Source organism: Bombus fervidus, chromosome 7 (assembly GCF_041682495.2).
Source record: "Bombus fervidus isolate BK054 chromosome 7, iyBomFerv1, whole genome shotgun sequence".
Taxonomy (NCBI): Eukaryota; Metazoa; Arthropoda; class Insecta; order Hymenoptera; family Apidae; genus Bombus; species Bombus fervidus.
In genome coordinates this window covers 14424275-14439594 of record NC_091523.1, presented here as the reverse complement: position 1 = coordinate 14439594, position 15320 = coordinate 14424275, and the positions used below count along the sequence as shown (strand labels likewise).

The window sequence follows — 15320 nt, the reverse complement described above, 5'->3', positions numbered from 1 at the left end:
CACTGCCGCAAATTGATGGGAAGGGATCGAACGACAGCCTCGATGTCATCGCTGATATATTATGAGACATGGTTTTCGATAGGTGGGCTTACGTGCGCGTGTCAGCTCGACAATTAACGCGACCCTTGTAGAGTTGCACCAAAGGGTCAAAGGGTAGTAGATGGGGGCCCTAAAAAATGGAATTCAAGCAACGCGATCGAATACCCTTTTTTTTCTATTATTCACCTCCGCTCTTTCCAGGTGAATCGTCCAACGATAAAATTTCGCGAATCGCTCGCATCCTATCACGCGTCTCGCGCATCCTGCGATACGAAAGTACCGGTAATTTGTATGTATTTATCGTTTAATACGATCGATCGAGCTATGTATCAGTTTCTTGAAAATAACGTGTATTTCATGAAATAGGAATAATGCGATCGAAGATTTCATGATAGAAGAGCAATAATACGATAAGTCACGTTTTCTATTTTTTATAGACAAGCAGTTTCAAACTTCAGCAGGTTGTTGATCAATAATTAAGATGTTAATAAAATTATTCGTTTATTTGTATCTCACAGAGATCAGAAAAGTAGTTGAACGTCGTATGCTAGTAACACATCTGCAGTAAATATCTTGTAACGTGTATATACATCTTGAAATTGGTCTCAAATTTTGCCAATATAATCGTAACATGTCGATGAAATTTCAAAATACGTGTAACACATGAAGCATAGACATAAAAGTTTTCTATGGTAAATATCCAAACACTTTCCCGAGCCAGTGTACGATATACGCGCAATACAATTTGTTCGTCTTGGAAAATTAATTATAACAGTAAATATCAGCAAAAATCCAACGATAGAGGTAAATCGCGAAAAGGATTTATGTAATTCTCGCGTAGTTTCTCGATAGAGGATAACCATTCAAAATGCATCGATATTTCTCCATTTATTTCTGCTAGATTGTCTGTAAAAACAAATACCAGATGCATATAGATGCGTCATCGCGAACGTAGGCCGTGACTTTCAGCGTGGGCGACGGAGGTGTAGCTGAAAGCTGAGGAGCGTAGCACGTGGGTTAGCAGAAGAGCCGTATCGGGTGAACGGCGCGTGGCAGATGAATTTTTTCATGTCACCACCATTGATTATTTTCACTATCCGTTATCCCGAAGATACATACATTTGTATCTCGTTAAGCCAACCATTTCGATGGTTCTGTTTGAAAGCATCGTCTCATCTTGAACGTTCGTTGCCTTATAAATCCACAAATGGATTCTCCATTTTAATTTGATAGCTGTATCTCTGAGTAGGGGTGTATGATTGAATATACCACTAGGTATTAGTGTTATAGAATAATAATTATACTAATACAATTATACTAATACATTTGAGAACTTGAAAGGGATAGTACTTAGGTGGATCGTCATTATATTCGTCGTATCTTATTAGGTTGTCTGAAAAGTTTCTGAGAAGATAATAGATGAACAAATTCTGTTTTATATTATTTTATTCAATTAGGTATGATCCATTTCGTTCTATTTCTGTTATTATGTTCGTGCACAATTGAATAAACTATGAAAGAAAAAATATTGTGCGTCTATTATTTCCTTATAAAACGAAAGAAACTTTTCGGACAACCTAATACCTAGTTGCATCAATTACATTACCGTTAAACCTGTGCTATATGGTCGTAACGCAACTAGAACGCAAGAAACTAATTATAAATATTTCATTTGAGTTAATTTAACGCGACGAAGTTGAAGTAGCACAGGGCTACAGCAATCATAATAATCTACTTAATATTACGTAATAAATTTTGCTACTTTTACCCTCCAACAGATCAAAATATTTATGTCAAAACCTCGTTACTTATCTCTTAACAGCACATTTGAATATTTTTCAGCGACGATTCGTTAAAATAAAGCATTGTATCCCCATTACCGCGAGATATCGAGCGGAAACAGTAAGTTTCCTCATCTTGGGATTTCCTTCCCCTGCGGCCTTTACTCTTCCGATCTGTTTGAGTTTTTCGTTCGGGAAAGCTGTTGTTTACCACGTTGTTCCGCGATCTATATCTTTGTTCCGTTGCTTTGTTCCGCTGCTTTGTTCCGCGGGACGTTGGCATAATGAACGATACTTGCAGGAAACTTTGCCGGTTCTCTTACCTCTTTGCATTTCCCGTCCTCGATGTAACAGCGCGAAAACTATCATTCTGAAATTTCCAACGTATTTCAACGAATTACAGCTGTCCCCCGGACTGGAAGTGAATAACGTATTCGCTGGAATAACGTCAGCCGCACGACGATCCTCTGTGGTAAAATAAAACACGATAGCTTTTTCGATGAATCGAAAAAATGCCGGTTGATATTAAGGGCTATATAGCTACCTGTCCGAAAAAAGTAACAATAGAAGTGGAAAATATTCGATCGATAAACAAACAAAATAACATAAGCAAAAAGCATGCAAAGGCCAACAACTGCGAAGGGTTATTCAGTCCATTGCGCGTTAAAAGTTGCAAGCGTTGCTAAAGGAAGAAAGTAGACGAAACCGAAGAAAAGGAGAGAAAATATATAAATTCCCGTTTATAAGTATTAGGGATACCTTCTGGTCGTGTACAGAATGTCATGGTTGATCCAGATTGTTAGAGAAATAATTAATCGATTAAGATTTTGTATTTGTAAAAAAATAACAGTCGAAATTAAAGAGATTATTCGGAAAAGTTTTAGAAGAAAACAGGCGAATGAACAGTTAATTATACGTTGACTCCTATGTAATTCTTTGTTCTAACATTTATTCTTAAAAAATGGGGATGAATTGAACAGTTCAATTGGCTGTTAAAATTGTCTGCATATTCGATTGTTACAACCTCTCTATAATATCAAAAACGTTATTAAAATATTGCTTCTTAGTAGTTTTCTTACAAAAATCTCACGATCTATCAGTCATTTACGAGAAGCATAATCCTTGGCCCCAACCAATTCTTTTCGTTTTTAACAATCACACGAAAATAATGCTATCTATTTTTCATAAAGTAACATTGAAATAATATAATCCTACAAAAATGTACTTTTCTCCTGAGATCTTCGTATATAATCGATGAGATTTTTATTACGACATCGAACATATCGCTTCTTCACAGCCCATTATTCCAAGCGAGGTTTAATAATCGTCTAACGGTTTGTCAGGTTATTTATATACATTGTATTTCTCTAATTGTCCTAACCCTAATATGTATTTGTGAACGGTAATGCACTTGCATTCAGGCGGCGGGAACTTCTCTTTATTCTGTGCTCGCGGTCGAAACTACTTCGCCCACACGAGTATGACGGGTCACACCCATTTAATTTCGCGGTTTCTCTTCTTTCATCTCCCCTCTTCAGGTTGCTCGAGCATCGCCTGCAATCAGTTCTTCCACGGTCTTCCTCCGCATTCGACCATCTCCACCTCCGTCGCGTCGCGTTTCGCCTCCATTCGTTTGTTCTCATTAGTCCGCCATTTATCCTTCGTCTCATTCAACCTCGCGGTTCACCGAAATCCCCACGAAGAATGGCCTGGCCAATTGCGTCTTCGTTGGCGCCAGGCCCAATTGTTTCTCGATCGGCTACGTTCTAATTGCGGAAACACAATTAGCGCGAATAAATAACCAGCCAGCCAGCCAGCTAGGTGCGGTTTCTAATTAATTCTCCGCAGGTTGTTATCGGCCAGTGAACGAATCGTCGCCGCGTTTTATCTGTCATATCGTTCAATTGAAATCTTCAATACCGTAAACAATGGATTTGCTTCGATTAGATTACGTTTGTAGAAGAGTACAATTAATTTGAATACTTGAAAGGTGGTAGGCTGCAAAACAGTTTGTTAGATGTATAAGGAATCTAAAAATTATTCCTTGACAGGAAACTTAAAGGTGACAGAATACGCGGAATGCGCGTAACATGCAAAAGTATTAAAAATAAATTTCTATTTAGATTCTGTTCTTTTATTTGCCCTTTACAAGAATACCAACTACATTGTTATACAGCGATCAGACAATTATACTTAAAGAGGACAATTAATCAATATTAACAATTCTTCGTCAGATCGAAAGAAATGTGAAGATGGAAGGGCTAATGAATTTAATCATCGCCGAGAGAGTTGGAATCGATGCCTTTTGATATCGCTTCGAGCACGATACGTGGCGAGCTAATCGAATGCACAGGAAAGAAATTGCACAAGAGAAGTCGACGATACGATGGCTGGAATCGAGTTCGGGTCTCACTGTCACGAAGATAGCACCGACCGATTTCGTGCACGCGACCAAAGTGAGGAAAAGGGGTTACAGGAGCAGAAAAGGGATGGAGCGAAGGAAGAGAAACGATCGATCGAAAACTGCATTCCTTGGCGAAGTGAAAGAATCGGTTCGTGCCAATCTATGCCGCTTTTCTTTCGAAGCGCTGAAGAGTTACTTACAATTCGTTGACGTAGATCCTTTGCCACTACACGCCATATTTTCTTTTCATTTCATTCCACTTTGTCACTGTTTCACTGTCTCTTATTCGTCGTTTCTATTTAATGGAAGAAGTTCGTGGAAAATTATAGAACAGGACAAAACCGTGAACACTAAAATTACTCTTTATTAAAAATATTTTTAATTAAAATATACTCGTTCCTAAAAATTCATTTCGAATCATACTGAGAGAACGAAACGTTTAACGAAAATACCATGTATAATAAAACGTCGAAAAAGTCGAGTGCGACAGACAGATGAGTAATTATATATTTTTTACTTTTTAATAACATTTTTGATACATAAATATTTAATACATAAATTTACTTTCCTGTATAAACCACAATTATTCCGATAACTAAACCACTTTCTTCAAATTTGACTACAAATATAACTGGCCCATGATTTGTATACGTTTTTCAAAAAAATCTCCTCCGCTTTATCTGCTCTAATATTCGTTTGAATATGCTCCATGTTCTTTATTGAATGTATCCAATTTGTTCTCCGAAGTCAGTCAGATATCTACTGGATCGATACGAAGTACCTTGAAAAACGGTCCGGATATCGTAAGCGACGTACCAGTCAAATATAAGGGGTGAAATCTATCGGATTCTCGTGTCTGTGGCCGTTTGGTCGGAAATGCTAGCGGCGCGTGGTGTCCGCTGGCCTGCCGCCAGGGACCGGAAGGGACGCTCGAAGATAGATTTACTCGCGATTCGAGCGGAGCACGGTTACCCCTAAAACCGTATTCTGAACGCGAAGAGTCGCTATCTCGATAGCCGCCGCCGGAAGAAATACAATTTCGTGTCAGCGACAAGATCCAGTTCCATCCGTTCTACCTGGGTTTTCATTCGAGAAACGACTATCCTTCTTCGCCTATAAAAATCACTAATCCGATGGAATTCCGTGTGCTTTCAGAGTTAGTGACGAGGTGACGACGACGACCACGGGCACGACGGAGACACACGAAGAAGAAACGAATCAACCAATCATGGCTAAAAGCGCCGAGAGACTTCCTGGTACGTCCACCAGGCTGAGGACCCGGGACGACGGCTGCTGTTCCGTGAATTTCCTGAAATACGTTCTACACATCTACAACGTGGTGTTATTCGTAAGTAATGTAAAGTCATGTGCTCTGATATATCTTTGATATATTCTGTGCGTTATATCGAGCGAAATACAAACTGGACAGTGCATTGTCAGCGACCGACGGGGCAAACCATTTACGTTCTCGCCCAGCTCGGCTGGCGTTTACAATCGGCCACGTCCTCTGCAACGATGTCGTTTCGGCCTCGTAAACGCCCCCTTTTAATTGTTATGGCTTCAACCACCCGCCGACATCGATGAAACCAACTGCAACTAGATCCTCGGCTCGATCAACGAACCGTAAGCCGGTTCTCCGTATTCCAAAAAAATTCGCGGAACGTTTCGAGTGTTAGAACACCGAGTTGACACAGCGATTGATCTGGTCGAAAGTAGATTCGTATGCTTGGACGTGCGTATCGTGCCTGCCTTTGTCAGTCTGAAGTAAACTTGTGATACATTTGGTTTTCCTTTTATGGGAAAAATGCAGTACAAACAGCAAACGAATGTGTATTCTTCGAGAAGAGGCTGCTCTTCGGAAAAGAAAGCACCGAAGAATTTCCTAAACAAAAAGAAATCCGATTCTTTGAGCAAGCTTAGAAGACATCTTGATAAATTTATTCGCGAAAAGTCAGAGAAAGTTATTGGATGGAACAGTGCATACATACGAACCCATTTTCCGAAATATCTCGTAAATCGTCACAAAATCGGCACGATTTTATCAAACGACTTAATACTACGACCACGCTGTATTTGAAACTTCTTTCGAGCTTCCATTGAAATTTCATCGTATTAGCCTGTTATCGCTTTCTATTTTATAGTATTTAGCGTATTAGTAAAAATTAACAAGAAAATAACTGGCTTCCAATTAACATTTTACGCTCCAGACAGAATCCAAGTCCCTTCTTTCTGCTTAAACTCTCTGAAATTTCTGTTTGCGTGATATAAGGGCGTATATTTTTGAACTTCGTGAATTTCTTCGTCCAAAAGTACGTGGAAAGAGAGGTATATCGCAAAAATTAACGAGGCAATTCACGCGCAAACCCACAGGGACATTTCCTTAACGGAAACAAGGTTTCGCGTTTCGTCTCATGGATGCACGAGCGTTGTAAACAGCCGGTGAAACATCGTGACCCATCGTGATACATCCCATAAAATGCTAATGAAGTCCGCGTGGTAAGGTGCAGCCGCGGGCCGGGAATGAAAGCGTCGAAAGGCGAAAGAAGGAGAGGAATCGAAAAAAAGAGCAGAAAGATCTCTGAATCGATCGGTAGCCCTTACCACGGAGCATCGCAGTTTAATGCATAAAATGTCGACGCCTCGTTGAGAAGCGGGTCCCACCGAGGACGTCCGTGAGATTAAAATTAAGCGAGGAACTTGCTCGAGCCTTGTACCCTGTTATTGCCGCCGCCTTCTCGCGCAGTCTCATTTTTCATAATTTTGCCTGCACGTGCATCGTTTCCCTTGTGTATGACAGATGCTCTATTCTTGTTATTTTATCGAAAATGATCGTTGCATTCGCCATTCCAGCAGTCATAGAAAAGAACAATGAAATTTCTATGGTTGCGAATGAAATTCTATCGTAAATTCCGTGTGGTAGAACAGTGGGTGGAGTTGATAGTAAAACAATTGTGATTTTTAAAAAAATTCGTATCTTTATTCGGCTAATCTATAAGAGAGGTAAAATATTTGTTTGTAAACTAAAAAAAAAAAAAGGAATAAAAAATAAATAAAAAAGGAGATGAAATATGTAAAATTCTTTGAATACGATAGGATCTCAAATCAATGAATTATTTCACATTTTTCTGAATTTATTCGAAATTAATCTAATACATAAAATTATTTTGCTCAATGCAGTAAATTTGTATATTAAAATTTTCTGCGATGAAAGCTACTCAAGTGCCAGAGCTACTAAAGTTCTCCGTTAGATTATGATAATGAAATGAAAATTCAGCCTCTTTTTTAGAGACGAATGGGCATGCTGGAGCTTCTGAAATTCTCTACGCTCTACTAGATCGTGATAATGAAATAAAAATTCAAAGACGCGTTTAAAGAACGAGCCGCGTCAGCCGAGATTGGTCGTAACGTTACACGTTAACGTTTTCTTGTCGTGTTTCTGTATTTCTGTAACAAATTTTCACCGATGACATGCTTTAAAAGTGAGTAAAATACAATACAAGTTACATCAAACAAAAACTAGATTACAAAAAAACAGAAAAAGCAATTGAAACGAATGAAAAATCGATAGTAACAGAGGGATACGTTATGTTACATTGTAAAACGTTGAGGAACAAGAACTTCATAATGTCGAGAAGTTATTCTGTTATGTAGATCGCTGAAACGTGGATGTGTGTGATTTAGTTATAATTTTCCATTACATTAGCTCTCACAGTGATCATTTTAATAAATTAAAAAGCGTAAAATGATAATAACGTTACAAACATATTTTTTTATTAATCATTTACACCAGACTTTATAATTCTTTATTTTCTGATCTTCTCTTCTATCGATTGCTAATAAATTCACGGGAATAAGTTTCTAGCTTTTAAAAAAGACTAACATCAATTATATAACCTAATACAGCTGTAAAGCCAAAAATTGATCAGATTAGTTTTCTAATCTAATAATCTAAGAAACGTTCGTCCAAGCTCCATCTAAGAAACTCCATACGTACAGACTACAAATACATTTCGAAATATTTAACTTTCACTTCTACTTGCTTCCGACCCCAGTCTATCCTACGTCTGATTATTCCCGAGCGATCATGTCTATCGGTATACTCGTCGAAATTGGAAAATCACCGCGATGATCGTCGCGCTGGTCAGAGCAGCCGCAAGATTCGATCGAGCTGAATGGCTGACTTTAAACTCGCTTGGTAATAAGGCTCGATAATGCAGGGATAATGCAACAATAACCTCGCGAGAACAATGGCCGCGCAACAATGCCGGTCGCTTAACGCGTACGTTTACTCGCATTGATTGCGTTTGCAAGTGCAGTCACCCTGGCAGACCGAAGTCACTGGATTATTCCAATGACTGCGGTGTTAGTCGTCGCCGTCAGGCTGTTCCCCGTCGCTCGGGCACGTAACCGTTTGAATTCCTTGGCGACAATCTTCTTCGTTGGCAGAAATTTGCCTGCCTCCTCCTTCGATGCATAGTTTCTCATTGTTAGATGTGTTCGCGTAGGACGTTAAGCGAATAGAGAATGAAGCGTAAACGTTGATTTCTCGATCAGTTGCCGGATCGCTAACGGATTCCCGGTTAAAGGAAAGTTCGACCGAACCAATTGTAAACTATTCGCGGTCAAAGTTGAATCGAACTACGCTCGAGGGAAGAGTGGTACTAGCCTGATACCTTTGCCGCTTGTTAGATCAACGAGCGTAGAATAGCTGGCTAGATTGGCAAAAAGGATAGTTAAAGTTGTAGATAATCGAGCGATTAATAGATAGAGCGAAGTTAGTTATTACACGATTTATTAACAAGGGATAATTAAAGGATGGAAGAGGCGATCCGGTTCCCTTCTCCCTGACTTCTCTTTTGTTAGGGTAAAGCCAGGAAAAATGTGTCCCTACTAGATTTAATTAAAAAGTGCTTAAGAAATGATTAAGTTTTGCCTAAATGGAAGGTAATGGTCACTAAATTCTGGAAAGATTTCTCTAGAAATTAGTTGATCGAAGAACATCGATTCTTTTAGTGCTAAGAATAACCAATATAGATAATTAAAATTAGGATGGTTACTCTTAATCATTGTCGATAGGAGGAATTGATTTTTATTAGGAGTAACCATTATCGGTGATAAAAGTATTTTGTGGTTGCTGGTAACCAGTACTGATGATGGAAATTGATTTTGGTTACTAATAATCATTATCATCGTCGACGATGAATTTTGTTTTTCATGAATATTATAACCATTCGATGATAGAAATTCGTTTGGTTACTGTTAGGTGATTTTGACGCATTTGCGAGAAATTTAAAGGCGTACAAACGCACATGATATGCAAAAATATACAAAATATACAAAGTTACAGTATCCATTTTCCCATTTTTCCTGGTTCTGTTATTTAAATTATTTTCACAAAAACATGAATTTACATAAATATCCGCAGTTTACAGATAACACCGTTATTGTGGCTCAAAATATTTTTGCTATCTAATAACTATTATCGATAGCGAAAATTTGGTTGATTACTTTCGACCATCGCCGATATTAAAGCTATTAGTAAAGTATTACGAGCATATTTAATACAAGTTTACGTTCAATCGCCATGAAACTATAACATTTAACGCCATTAATATATCGAAGAAGGAAATTAAACGCAGAAATGAAATTCCCCTTATCGGATCGGTTGATCGATCGTTTGATCGATGCTTTAGTTATTCAACGTTTAATTAGCCATCAAGCGCACGATGAATCTCGCGACGATCAAAGAGTATTCGGGTCTTAACGTTGATCGTCAGACTTGTATCTTTGCCCTACGATCGACAAAGTTGATGGCAAGTTTGTCATCGTTGCATCGTTACTATACAAGTTCTAATCGATTGCCTCGGTGTTTCTGAGCAAGTGTATCTATATGTAGCATACCACACGGTGCAAGATTGCTGCAATTTGGACAACTCGAACACCGTCCTGAAACTTTACACTGAGAGAGAGAGAGAGAGAGAGAGAGAAGGAGAGGAGGGAGAGAGAGAAGTTATCTCTGGCCATCTCCGTAGAAAGCCGTAATTATATAGCTAGTAGAGATCGTTGGCTAAACTACTAATTACCGATTAATAATAATGGACCAACGCATTCAAGCTTGGCTATTCGAGAACGCTGGAGATTTTCATTGTAGACTTGACATCACACTTGAATGTCTTCCTTCTGTTCTACATAATAATGCACCTAATAATGTACGGATTCTATTTCACGAAACAAAGTGAAAAGGGATGCGAAATGAAAGAGTATTTTGTTTCCTATTGTTCCGACGTTGTGCGTGCTCAAGCATGCGTACACCCCGGAAAAGTCTAGTGAAAAGTTTATTCATCAAGGGCACTCGCGTGGCATTTCATGGTAAACTTTCCACCGCAACCGTTACTGCTACCAGTGTAATTTTTTGAAGGGAAAAAAAGAGGATTAGCTTGTTTGACGCAGCACCGTTTTTATTTCGATCCGGATTAATTCGGGTGGACGAAGCGTCACGCGTGTATTTGTTTTAAAACGGTTGAAATATTTTTGTTAGGGTATCAACGATCGTAAATCAACGAAACTATTTCCTATTCCCTCTTATATTTTTTTATCCAGTTAGCCAGAATTCTAACAATTAGTGAGACGATCTTCGGTATAAATTGTATATTTAAAATTGCTATTTTCATGCTCTGATTGCCCGAACGATAACAACTGATCCAGATTATCGAAGAAAGTCGAACTTGTCAAAATTTTAGTTTTGTACGGGATAACAGTTTAAGGGAATTTGAAACTGCCTGTAGAAATCGTAGAAACGCAATGAATTAATAATTCGTAATATTCGTATGTAATAATTCCTTTGGTAATTAAAAATGTTTTTCAATTCTATCCATTGAAAAATTTATTCGTCACGGAAGGTATGCGGAAAACGTGACAGGGACGGTTCGTGGAAGAAAATTGCCGCTGTTCCGATCCTCTTAGCAGTCCCTTAAGTCGAATTAATTTTAACGATCGCTAATAACGAATATCAGGGCACTTCCTTCATAGAACGTTGGAGCGCAGAATGGTTCGCGCAATAAAATACGATTATCTCGCCGCGTGGTCCAATCGCATTAGATACAGCCCCTCATTATATTTGTAATTCCCGCATTCCACGCGGCTCGTTTGAGCCGCATCGTTGCGAGTTCCGTGTTAAATACTGCGCGTTTAATAGCGCCAAAACAACGAAACAACATTCGGCAAAGTTATTCGAAGACCACAAGGGGAGAGAAAAAAAAAAAAAAGAAACGAAGGAAAGGAAAGAAGAGGAAGGAAGGGAAGAACGGACGAGAAGAAATAAAAAGAAGTGGAATCTTGTCTACGTAGTACCTACCATTACTTCTACTAATTCCAAGCTTTAAGTAAGACTGACCTAATGTCTGCTTAACGTAAAGATTTTATACGCTACTTCTCTACTGCCTGACACTAAATGAACGTGAAAAGTACGCACATGCTGACAATTATTAATATTATTGATGTAGATGTACATTTATATGGGTATTATTCATAGGATACGTGCTTGCGCATTCATCAACTGAGAATTTCAATTAGGTTATTTAATTGATGATATTGGATTAACCTTTGAACTCAGAAAATCTTGATGCGTTTCTCTCTACCAATTCGATAATTAAGCACGGAAGTAATTAAGGGAAAGTTTATAACCAGTCCTCTGGTATTATTAAGAGGCATTTGTTTTGTCATATATACCAATTCATTAATGTATATTTATATTATATATATTTTACGATATAGTGAATAAATAAAGATTGTTTGAAAGTTTGATTTAATTACGAAGAGAAATTTTCCCACCGGATTATACCGTAAACTCGTTAAAATCGTTACTTTAAGATGAAATATTCCATGAATTTTTTATCGGAAAGATTCTTGTCACTATCTTTATATTTAATGTTCAACTTGCTTCTAAATATTACAGGTATAACGCTATTTCTTTCAAACTTTTCCACTCTATGTAATTACCAACGTAATTACATTTTAATTTATATCGTACACTTTATATCATATCTACGTCTATAAAAATTACAAACATAACTATGTAACTAAGCCTTCCTATATACATACACCCATATACTTCCTAAATAGTCGTTTACTTCGATAGATGTTTCCCGGTTCGATTTGCATAAGTAAAACGAAATTGTAGTCATTCGTAGCGATAGCTCTTCCTCGACTCAATTAGCATAAGTAAAAAGAAAAAGAAAAAGAAAAAATACAAATAGAAGAGTAGACTGCAATTGCATGGCCAACCAGAGGATTGAAACGAGTCACTCTAAACGAACGAAACGACCGTCATCCGGCTTATTTCTCGGACGAGAACGAGTCCGGTGACCGTCCGGAGGTAATGGCTATTCGCTCGAACGTATACCACGGGACACCTAGTGCATGCCCTAGGGTACTTGCGTTTCCGTGCAGGCAGGACGCGTACACGCACAAGGCAACGCAGGAACGCACGTAGGCGCGCGTGCATACCGGTGCATCGTCCAACGACAGATCGCACTTGACACGTTTGTCGATCGTGAAATATCAAGCGTGAAGCAATGTCCACGCGCTCGCATCGCTCACTTCTCAGTACCATCCTCTGTGCATCGCTAAAATCCTTTTCACGCGCCATCCCGAACGTAACTCGAATTATTCTGCTTCGCTGTTTACCGTTTAATTATCCTCGACACGTCAAACAGAGAGTGAAGAATTTTTCACGAGTATCGGAAACGTCTCTGGCTTATCTCGAAGAGAATGGATAATTGAAATTTGTCACGTCTCGAGCTGGTAAACTTAGGTTCGTTAGTCGACTCGATACGCTGCTTAACCCTTGTGCGCAACCGAAAACTCGTATATATATTTTGTCGGAAATTTAGTTAATTTGTATCTCGCGAAAATATGGTAAAATTACTTTCGGTTTCTATTCTCTGAATAATCTCGTGCAATGTCAATTCACTTTAATTCGAAATGAAAATTTATACAATAAATTTTACGTATTGTGGTATTAAAGCTTCAAATTTATTAGGCTGCACTGTGCTTTCCCTTTTGTAAAAATTGTCAGATTTATCATTAAGAAGTAAAGGTGGAACAATTTCTCGAATAAGATTTGCCAATATAAAACCGTTGCTGCGTGTTTAATTATTAAGAATTGATCGTTAGAAAGGATCATTAAAGATTGATTATTCAGGGGCTTGACGAAGATATCTTACTGCTGTCTTCTATAAGAACACGATTTACGTCGACCTACGAACGATTTCTTGAATTTATCTTACACTTCTGTCACTTGGAATTACATTGTAGCTTCGCGTAATTAAAACTGTATTTGGTACATCGTAGAAAGAGAAAATTATAGACAGTTTGAGTTACGTACGAGAGTAAGATTATCGCTATATGTTTGCCAGCGAAATAGAATGTGCGAAACTCACTAACTCCACGTGTGGTAACCTGAGTTCACCTTTGATAAACTGTCGCTAATTTGCAGCAGTCAGGTGGATTCGCATTCACGCATCGCGTGTCAAACGTAATTTCCTCGAGCCGTCCACGAAGAGTTTTTTTTTTCTCGACTCTCTCACAGAAGTAAGACTTCCAAACCTCGAAGAAACGAAGGAAAGAGATGTTTAAGTATAAAAGTAATGTGGGAAGTCCTGCCAAACGAAACGTAGTTTCTCTATGCACACTTGAACAAGTCAGGAGAGAGACGAGAGTCGTCGAGACACGATGTAACACGTAATTATTCTAATTTCGCTAGGGAATAGAATAGCTCTCTGGCTATACAGGGTTTACGTGCCTCCTGCAGATTGAATCTGGGAATATTCCGGGACCGGGCTCGGGCCGGTTTCACGCTCGAAGTCACGGAACTAGAATCTTTGTGCAACGAACAGGGACGCAGTCCCGTGATGGAATCTCGTTCTCGGTAGTGAAAAGCGAGGACGAGCCTCAACAGCGAACCTTTGTCGCGCTCTGAAAGGTTATTCAATAGCTTCATCGCTCGGTGATCGTGCATTACGCAAAGTAGCCGCGAGTTTTGCGTTTTCACGTTCATTCACTCGTGTTTGATGCTGAAACGACACGATCTGCTCATGACCAGCGATGAATGTTTGAATTTCAACTTCAAAGCGATTTGAAGTTCCTCAAAACTATGAACAATGAATATTCGAATATGATTATAGACTCGGACATTTTAGATCTTGATTAAATATCTTATGCCGATGCACTCGCCTCGACAAAAGTACATATTGAGAATGTTTGTCAGATATTGAACACCTACCGAGACCTGCAAAACATTGAAAACTTTCAAGGCCTACGATCATCCTCTCGTTTCTTATATTTTCCCTCGCTGCACCAGAGGTACATGATAATTTTCTCACGTTTTCGTTATTATATCAAGGACTAATGACGTTTCATGATACACAACAAAGTTGAATTGTTCTGTACAAAGTTGAAGATTGAATCTGAAGATCTTGAAGCTTAAATGACCCAAATAAACCTGTCTTATCGTACATCTTCGTTTTGCCAGTGCGCATAGAATAAATTCGCGGATGTGTGAATGATCATCTCTGACACATTGTAAATAAGACAGCAGCTATTCTCGCCAAGAGATCTTCTCGGTTCTTATGCTAATAGGATGCTCACCTTCGACTTCAAACGCTCGAGCACAAGTCGAACCTCTCATTCAACATGCTTAGACCGATTAATGTAAAACTGCTCTTAGAACGACGTTCTACCAAACTGAGATCTACCGTGCAACACGTGAATACATGCGATGCTTCCCGATCGATTCCAGCTAGCGGTTGAAGATCGATGGATCCCCGAGTCGATAAACTTGGACGGAATGTCACGCGCGCTCGCCAATTTCTGCGAGCATTTCCAACGCTGCATTCTCCGACTCTCTTATCGATCTAGCGAGAAATTGGGCCGGAATTCGGTGTATCGCTGCTACAGCGACCGATTATTTGAATTTATTGGATAGAGGCTATTAATAGCTCCCATTGTCTTTTAAGATTTCTGGCATTTCTGCACGTTTAGAGACATTTCGCGATTTATTAATATTTCGAACAGCTTGTATTCCAACGAGATTCAAC

The 15320-nt window shown here is 38.9% G+C and overlaps 1 protein-coding gene across 4 annotated transcripts in view; it reads left to right on the top strand.

The window, feature by feature from the left end:
• The window catches only part of LOC139989095 (CD151 antigen), a 90429-nt gene that overhangs the window by 47794 nt on the left and 27315 nt on the right, over positions 1-15320 (top strand). For all 4 annotated transcript variants that reach the window (XM_072007037.1, XM_072007041.1, XM_072007038.1 and 1 more), the window contains one exon: positions 5380-5572. In XM_072007037.1, the coding sequence (XP_071863138.1) occupies positions 5380-5572 (193 nt within the window). The remainder of the gene's footprint in view (positions 1-5379; positions 5573-15320) is intronic.